The sequence below is a fragment of the Balaenoptera acutorostrata genome, chromosome 1, assembly GCF_949987535.1.
Source record: "Balaenoptera acutorostrata chromosome 1, mBalAcu1.1, whole genome shotgun sequence".
Taxonomy (NCBI): Eukaryota; Metazoa; Chordata; class Mammalia; order Artiodactyla; family Balaenopteridae; genus Balaenoptera; species Balaenoptera acutorostrata.
Window position 1 is genome coordinate 130,286,378 of NC_080064.1, and position 9,881 is coordinate 130,296,258.

General features: G+C 36.9%; 1 protein-coding gene across 5 annotated transcripts in view; it reads right to left on the reverse strand.

The window, feature by feature from the left end:
• Positions 1-7,661, reverse strand: part of CCDC181 (coiled-coil domain containing 181) — a 38,590-nt gene extending 30,929 nt beyond the window's left edge. Inside the window, exons 1-2 of one of the 5 annotated variants that reach the window (XM_057527464.1) lie at positions 7,255-7,396; positions 1,045-1,164 (exon numbers count right to left, since the gene is read on the reverse strand). In XM_057527464.1, coding sequence (XP_057383447.1) covers positions 1,045-1,164; positions 7,255-7,275 — 141 coding nt within the window. In that variant the 5' untranslated portion in view covers positions 7,276-7,396. Of the gene's footprint in view, positions 1-1,044; positions 1,185-7,149; positions 7,397-7,429 lie in introns of those variants that run through there. The other 4 variants (XM_057527465.1, XM_057527467.1, XM_057527469.1 and 1 more) reach the window with 4 other exon arrangements.
• Between the last annotated feature and the right edge of the window lie 2,220 nt (positions 7,662-9,881).

Here is a 9,881-nt window from a genome sequence, read left to right on the forward strand (position 1 = left end):
TTAAAGATGCATAAAACTCCCATGTAAAAGTCATCTTAGAAAAGTCTTCACTTTTTACTCTGTTGCCATTTCCAAATATCATCTAACCTATCTGTCTTCTCCATTGCATAAGAAAGCAAGAAGGAACTAAGAGACAGTTGTGATGTAAAACCTGCTGCCTTCATTTCCTCATATTCTTTTCCTTAACTCTCTTAAATCTGGTTTCTGCTGTAACTACTCTGATCAATGTTCCTCTAAAGTCACCTTTTTTTATCCCCATCTTGGTCCTTTTCTTTATTACTTCCCTATTTATTGACAATAATTATATTATGCATAATAATTACATATTATCTACTGTAATACACATATATAATTAGTGTCAATACATTTGCATATATATACACACATATATATATGGATACACCTACACACTCTATATATGTAAAGAGAGAAAGAAGGAACCTTCTGTGAACCAGGAACTGGTTCATTTTCCTGGACTTCCCTTCTACATGTCTGATAAATAGTACAGAATCATGTTTAATGGATCCACTTTTTCCTACAAATATTCCTATGGCTCAGTCTTTGACCTTTTACTTTTTTCCATATATTCATTCCCCTAAAATTCACTCTTAAGGTTTCCAATATTAGCTGAAAGACAGTGTTTTTGAGGATTTGCTTTATTTTTCAGGTATATTAAAAGAATAACCCCATGATTTTACCCAGGTTCATATAAAGTAGAAATTAACTGTATTTGTTTTTTACTTTTGATGCAATAAATTATGTATATTATGTAAATCATCATTTTAATTTTTTAATTATAATTTTGGCTTTATTAAGTGCTAACTTAATCGCTGTTCTCTCACTCATTAGTCCTATGCCTTAGGACGTTTAAACTCTCCATGCCTCAGTTTTTCTCATCTCTAAGATGGGGATAATGACACTTGTTCTATGTATATCAAAGGAATTTTGTGAGGTTTAGATGAAATAATATATGTGAAACGCCTCAAGAACTACAAGACGCTTCGTTAATATAATTACTATGAACTCTGTTGGCAACTTATATACCTCTATTATGCTGGCACTACTTTTGTCTTTTCCATTAATCAACCATTCCAGGTCCTTTTCAAAGTCATCTTCATATTCTCCGCTATCTTTTGAATCAGTTTCTTTATTTTCATCCATTTTCTGTTTGTTAAAGGAGAATGCTATAAGATTAAAAGAGATAAGGTGTACGTCATGTCCACTTTAGCGGTAGTATGGAGTATGCTTAATTAGCTTACCTTTAACGTTAAAGGTAAGCTAATTAAACATAGAAACACAAATTATGGAATGTTCAGAATAAACGTATCAGTATACCCTAAAAGAGAGACTTAAAAGGCCAGACATTTTCTAGGTGTACCACTCCTAACAACCATTCCACCTCTCCGCAATTCCTGACACCCTGTTTACAAGGAGACTGAAAAAGGTGGATAAGAAAACTATCTGAGGCTTAGAGAAGGATTTTCCACATCCCTACCAATCATTAAAACTCCTTGTCCAGATAAGAGCTGATGAATCAGCTTTTTAGTCTCACTCGTTCACATTTTCTCATATTCAAATAAAAACAATTATATTAATTCTCATCCTCAGTTTCTCAATCCTTCTGGTAATTTATATAGCAAAATTATAATTTGTGATCTGAGAGGTTTTTTTTAACTATGTAACAACTGACTCTCAGTTATAGCAAATACTAATTTCCAGAGAAGTCAAACTGTTGTCAATTCAAAATAAAATATATCTTTTTCATAAAAAACAAACTGTGATGCCTATTACTATCTGGAAGGCAGTGACAAGAAAAAACAATGTCAGATGACAGTTAATAAATGTTTGTGAAAATGGTGTAAAACTTTTTATGAAAATACCACTCAGCCATTTTTATGAAAAAAACTAAAGTTATCTGCAAATTGAGGTCAGTTCCAAGTCCTAATTTTTTGGTCCATAAGTTTTCAAATGGAGGAAGCATTTCAATCTTTACCTATAACGTGCCTTTATGTGTGTGAGCATACTATATATATGTGTGAATATGTACTGCAATTTTGACAAATATTTGTTGAACACCTACAATATTCCTATAAAAATTATAAAATACGCTCTTGAGCCCTGATACAGAAGACAAACATAAACAAAATACATAAATTTAAAATGTAGATGAAAAACATAAATTGAAAATGTAGGTAAGTGGAAAAAGGGTATATTATAAAGGACTGTGGAAAGAAGAATAAAAAAGCAACTAACTCAGTTCAAAATTGGAAATATCAAGGAAAAATGAGATGGGTTTTGAATAATGAGTACGAGAGTTCATCATCTATCCCAGACAAGAGAACAGCATGAGAAAGAACTAACACGGAAGTGCATGGAATTTTCCAGTGTGGCCTGAACATAAATGTGCTCCTGGAGAAAGGTCTAGAAGTGAGAAGGCATCAGTTTGATGTCATATTTTCTTTTCAAAGAGAAAATGGTTGAGGGAAAGTTGTTTATGTAGATCTAATTGTCATGAAATAGCCAAAGGTAGAAATATACAGCAATAATCTGCGTACGTTCCACTATTGACTTAAACAAAAAGAGCAATGCTCTATAAATATACTTAGAATTTTAGGTCCAGTTTCAAAAGAACTGTAGAAATATGATCTTCAGGGCCCCAAACACCTGGGACCTTGTTTCTATACCTGCCTTCTCTTGCTCCTACACCAAGAATAAGTTGCCTAAAACCTTTTCTGGAAGTAGAAAGTACAGATGTCAAGAACACATGAAATCTAGGTACATTTTTTAAGATACAAAATGAGAGAAATTATGTTTGATTTGATAAACATAAAACATCAAACTCTGTTGTGGCCATTAGCTTCACTTTATTCTCCCCAAATGTTTGACCAGACTACCTAACCTGGTGCCAATTTTACTAAAGCAAGATTTGCATTTTTTTCCTTCTACTGTTCACCACCAAATGACAATGCAAGCATGTGGGAGACCATCTTTCCACTAGCTGTACAAGCACTAGCTAAGAGAAGAGATAACACTATGTGTGAAAAACCTTTTGATAGGTTTTAGTGCACAGTAGGTTCAAAATGAGTTAAAAGGATGAGATAATTCAAATAGATACATGTACCCCAATGTTCACAGCAGCACTATTTACAATAGCCAAAACATGGAAGCAACCTAAATGTCTATCAACAGATGGATGAATGGATAAAGAAGATGTGGTGTGTATATATACACAATGGACTATTACTCAGCCATAAAAAAGAATGAAATAATGCCATTTGCAGCAACATGAATGGACCTAGAGATTATCATACTAAATGAAGTAAGTCAGAAGGAGGAAGACAAGTACCATATGAGATCACTTGTATGTGGAATCTAAAATATGACACAAATGAACTTATTTATGAAACAGAAACAGACTCACAGACATAGAAAACAAACTTTTGGTTACCAAAGGGGAAAGGGGGTAGGGGAGGGATAAATCAGGAGTTTGGGATTAGCATATACAAACTACTATATATAAAACAGATAAACAACAAGGTCTTACTGTTAAGCAACAAGGTCCTACTGTACAGCACAGGGAACTATATTCAATATCCTGTGATAAACCATAATGGAAAAGAATATGATAAAGAATATATGAATCACTTTGCTGTACACCAGAAGCTAACACAACATTGTAAATCAAGTATACATCAATTAGAAAAAAAAAATGATGAGGACAAAAACATAAATGGGCTCCAAGGCTGAGACCTGGCTGAGGTACAGATAACATAGGAAGCTCTGTATGCAGTTTGTTACAGTTTAGAGAACAAAAGACAAGCTGGAACACATTCAGAGGTTGGTAAACCAGGAGACAGGGAAATAAAAGACAAGGAGAAGGGAAGAAGGCGGGTTATGAGAATAAAATGCCTTAAAACCAGTATTCTGAGGAATACTTGAAAACCCTCAGAATGTTAGCCCACAGAAGAGAAATCTCCTAAAGGAGAGTCATGACAACTGCTTTACAATATTAAAATGGTCACCATGTAAAGGAGGGTTGGACTTGCATTATTTCAAACAGTAAGACTAGTACCAAGGACTAGAAACTCAGGGGCAATTTTTGCCACAATGTAAGACAGAATTTACATTTTCAAACTTGCCCTGAAGTGAAGTGAGCTGTGTTCCCTGTTGATCAAATGTTTATACAGAGCTCGGAAGATAATCACAGCATGACTGTTTCAAAGGAGACTGAAACTTTAGACAAACGATTGAGCTAGATGACCCTTAAGGTTTATTTTAACTTTTACTATAAGACGCAAATTAGCAAATAACTGCCGACTTATGAAATGCAAGAGAATGTAAAAACAAATGCATAGTACCATGATAATGCTTACTCTAAAATAAATTATCAGTGTCTGAATAACTGAGTTCAAGACTTAAATTCTAAAGTCTATTTCATTTAAATGTCACCACCTTTCCTCTGCAGAGTTCTTTTTTTTTTTTTTTTAATTTTTTTTTTATTTTATTTTATTTATTTATTTATTTATTTATGGCTGTGTTGGGTCTTTGTTTCTGTGCGAGGGCTTTCTCTAGTTGCGGCAAGTGGGGGTCACTCTTCATCGCGGTGCGCGGGCCTCTCACTATCGCGGCCTCTTTTGTTGCGGAGCACAGGCTCCAGATGCGCAGGCTCAGTAATTGTGGCGCACGGGCTTAGTTGCTCCGCGGCATGTGGGATCTTCCCAGACCAGGGCTCGAACCCGTGTCCCCTGCATCGGCAGGCAGATTCTCAACCACTGCGCCACCAGGGAAGCCCTCTGCAGAGTTCTTAATATTACTTCCCCTTCCCTCTCAAGACAAGTTAGTTTTAGGCACACTGAGTGTTAATTATTCAACTCAATTATTCAACTGGATAATTATAACTATTTCTAATGTATTAGTTGGACTGTATCCTTCTAGATACTTCTTTTAAGCTAAAAATAGGAAATGGACTTTCTTAAAGGACTCAAAGTAATGCCTCAATAATTTGGAAATCAGAGGTTGAGAGGAATATTTTGAAGTGACCTGAAGAAAACAAATCAATGTTTCAGAGTGAGTTTATTTACCACTGCCTAAGCTGCAAAACAGGCTAAATCACGTGAACTGTTTTGTCTACTTACCTACCAATTAAAAGTAAGGGTGCCGGGGTTTCCCTGGTGGTGTAGTGGTTAAGAATCCGCCTGCCAATGCAGGGGACACGGGTTCAAGCCCTGGTCCGGGAAGATCCCACATGCCACGGAGCAGCTAAGCCCGTGCACCACAACTACTGAGCCTGTGCTCTAGAGCCTGCAAGCCACAACTACTGAGCCCATGTGCCACAACTACTGAAGCTTGCATGCCTACAGCCCGTGCTCCGCAACAAGAAAAGCCATGACAATGAGAAGCCCACGCACTGCAAGGAAGAGTAGCCCCCGCTCGGCTCAACTAGAGAAAGCCCACGTGCAGCAATGAAGACCCAATGCAGCCAAAAATAAATAAATAAAATAAATAAATTTTTAAATTTTTTTTAAAAAGTAAGGGTGCCAAGAATGATGTAGAATAGACTAAAACTCACTGTGAACCAAAACACTTATATAATAAATACTATTTTTCACAGTCACATATGCCTTAGGATAATCAGCTTTATTTTCAGATCAGGAATCTTGAAATTTATTATTTTAAGATGTTTAAGTTACATAACTAATTGTTAGAGTAAGACTTCTACGGAACTCATCAGTGCTTTCCCTTAATTTCATAAAAACATGGTTCTGACCTGTAAATAAATGGTTGCCTGAAGACTCCAGTAGATACGCTTTACTATTCACAAAGTATCTCACCCGTGTGAAAACTCAAACTTAAAACTAAAACATAGGGCTTCCCTGGTGGCGCAGTGGTTGAGAATCTGCCTGCCAATGCAGGGGACACGGGTTCGAGCCCTGGTCTGGGAAGATCCCACATGCCGCGGAGCAACTCGGCCCGTGAGCCACAATTACTGAGCCTGCACGTCTGGAGCCTGTGCTCCGCAACAAGAGAGGCCGCGATGGTGAGAGGCCCGCGCACCGCGATGAAGAGTGGTCCCCACTTGCCGCAACTAGAGAAAGCCCTCGCACAGAAACGAAGACTCAACACAGTCATAAATAAATAAATAAATAAATATAAGAACGTGAATTTCTAAAAAAAAAAAAAAATCTTAAAAAAAAAAAAAAACTAAAACATAGAATCAGCAAAATAAATAAAAATAAAATAATTACAAACTAAACATATTAGGTATTATTAAATCAAACTATTATGCTATAATTAAAAAGAAAAAAAAAGCCATAGTTGAAGTGACTCAGGGAAGTAAATGAAGTTCATCAAATAACAAGTGCCATTCTTCTCCTGTAACTTCAAAAAATTCATGGATAGTTCCCCAGTAAACAAAGAACATAAATCATAAACTCCTGTAACGAAGTCCCTTAAGCCTTTTTCAAATGCGTCACAGGATATTCAATCCCCTTCAGGTTTTTTAATCTTCATCCCCAGGGTACTGGCCATATGGTACACCGTCTACATTCTGGAACAGAAATACATCTTACACAAACTGAATCACCTAACACATATTCCTTGTGAGTTTCACACATTCAATGTGTATCATCAGTAAAAACCTATGTAGGTGGCTTAGGCCAGAACCACCCTCTTAATAAGGAACTGCAGCAAGAGACAGAAATTAATTCCTTCCTCTTATGTGTCTGCTAAATCCCATGTGGTTATGTGACTGCAGATTTTTTAGTGTGAGTCTAAACTAAGTCCATATATACACACAATTTTGATAACTTTCTTTCAGGATTCAAAACACTCAAAAATAATTTAATCTAAATCATTGACTCCAGTCATACTATTTTAAGCTTGTTTAAAATCTAAGAAAACGGGAAGAACGTCAAACAAAACGCCTTTTAATATAAAATAAGTACTTAAGCAAAAGCTAACCAATAATCACATCATGAAACCATCTGGCCCATTCTTACTGCGGCATCCTACCCAGACTGTGATCCCATCAGTAAAAAAATTTTTAAATCATAATCTGTCACACAGTATGACGATAAACAATATTTTACAAACATCAGTGGTAATTTTAATTTCTAGCCAGGGTCCCAAGGTACCACCGACTAACAATACCTTAGCCTCTTCATGGAAGCTAACATTTCAGGAGTGACTTTTTTCTCCCAGGGATGAGAACTTTTAGAGGCGAAAGAATATGACAAAAATTAGAAAGGAAGCTACCCTGTGAGGGGTTTCCCTCATACAGAGTGAAGTAAGGCGGAATTGCCAGGCTTCCCCGCCAGCGCCAAGCTCCGTGGACCCCGGACTCAGAAGGATGAGGCGCCAGTACGAAGTCTCCTCACTCGCTTCTCTACCCACCTTTCCTCCCAGCTGTCCCAGACGTTTACCCATTTACCCTCTCTCCCACCGTAAATATCTCCGCATCATCCTTCCCTTCGCTCCCTCTATATCCCCTCCTGCCTGTGTAAGACGCAGCGGCTGGGGTCACAAAGTCGGCCAGGGGAGTTCTCCTTTCCTCCTTTTTCTAAGCTCTGACAGTGAAGCGAGGGAGACCCCAGAACCTGCGCCGCAGCAACCAGGACACGGCTGCCATGGCAACGGCGCGTCTCCGCGTCTTCCATCCGGGCCTCTTTCGCTGCAAGGGCGCAGGAGACCAGCGCAGACGCAGACGATAGCCTAAGAACACCTACCTCTCCAGGCGCTCCTCCTGGTGCGGGCAAACGACCTCTCTGGCTGCGGTTTCTGGGGAAACGACCAAGAAATCCAAGCATCACCCGCAAGTTTCACGAGCGTTAGTAAGAACTGGGGAAAGTTTACTCTCTGGGTTGAGTTTTCCAGCGTGTGTCTCTTGCCGGATACGGACTTTATTAGAATGAATTCTAGAGGTATATTGCCGTAAGTTGTTTTCTTCACCATTAACTTCCAAAAGTAGTTTCAGCTTTCATTAGTAGATAAGCACATTGCTAATTAGTGACCGGAAGATTCCCCATCCCACCCCCATCCCTCCTAATCAAAACCAAACCTTTGGAGCTAGAGGTTATCATACTAAGGGAAGTTAAGTCAGAAAGAGAAAGACAAATACTATGTGATATCACTTGCATGTGGAATCTGAAATATGGCACAAATGAACCTACTATGAAACAGAAACAGACTCACAGACGTGGACAACAGACTTGTGGTTGCCAAGGGGGAGGGGGTGGGGGAGGAAAGGACTGGGAGTTTGGGATTAGCAGATGTAACCTATTATATATAGGATGGATAAACAGCAAGGTCCTACTATATAGCACAGGGAACTATATTCAATCTCCTGTGATAAACCATAATGGAAAAGAATATGAAAAAGCATGTCTATATGTGTATAACTGAGTCACGTTGCTGTACAGCAGAGATTGGCACAGCATTGTAAATCAACTATATTTCAATAAAAACATAGAGTAAAATAAAATATAAATTTTATTGCCCAAGAGAATGGTCAAAGGAAATAGGATGTTTGCTCCAGCTTTCAAGCATGTCAAAATGGTCATCTAGAATTTTCTCAAATCCTCTTTAAAGGTCATCTTTATGTATGAAGGGGGAGCAAGGTGATTTTTGGGCTGTGGTGACAAATGACAAGATTTTAGGAACTGTCCATTCCCTACCAGACATAAAGCAGGGAGAAATGAAAATATTTCCTCAGCACATTCCATTCAGATTATTTTTGTTTATTATTAGGATTTCTATCATTTGGTAAAATGGAGAGCACCTTTTCTCCAAAGAGGAGCAATATAAAACTGAATTTTTAAGTATTCTCCAAACTGTACAGTAGACTAAATTAAAAAACATAGAAAAGATTTAAGGTTAAGATTAATTACAATATTGAGTGCACTTCCTAGCTACAGTGTAGAATGTATAGTTGTAATGACCTAATGTTTCTTCTGCTGCAGGACTTTGGTCTTAGGCCAAACACTTGAAAAAGACAAAAAATATAAAATTATCAAGTGTTGAAGGTCAAAGGAATTTTAGTCAAATCTCCTTTAGTGAACATGGAATTACTACAAAGCTAAAGTTGACCTTACGTTTCTGAACTCCTAGTTGAATATTTTTTCCACTGACCCTCCTAAATATTTTAAGTATTTTTGCAAATATTAATGGAATATAGCACCATTGTTCATAATATCCAAAAAGCAGAAACAACCCAAATGGCCAAAAAATAATGAATGGATACATAAAATGTAGTATATCCATTCAATGGAATATTTCAGCTCTAAAAAGGAATGAAGTACTGATAAATATTCAATACTACAACATGGATGAACCTTGAAAATGTTACTGAATTGGTCAACCGGACCCATGCTTAGAGAATAGATCTTAAGTGTTATCACCAAAAAAAGAAAAGTAACTATGGGAGGTAATGCATGTGTTAATTAACTTGATTGTTGTAATCATTTATACTTATAAATATTATATATAGTATAATATTTAATAATATATAATATTTACATATAAAATATTTATATATATAAAGTCATCATATTGTACGCCTTAAAAATCATGTCATATAACCTAACTATATACAATTTTGATTTGTTAATTATACCTCAGTGAAGCTGGAAAAATAAAGTCCTCTTTCCTCTTCTCTCTAGTGTGAGCCCTTTGGACTACCAATGACTGCACAAGGAAGGGGAATTAAGGAAATATAAGAACAGGATGATTTAGGTAAATGCAAGTACAAAAAGAAAAGTTTTCTGCTATCCAGGCCCTTTCACTTAGATGGACTTTAATGCTCTTCAAAGTCAGAAAATGTTAAACATCAATAAATGACTGTGTTTTAGTAATAGGCAGCAGAAATGTGTTTGGAATTTATGACT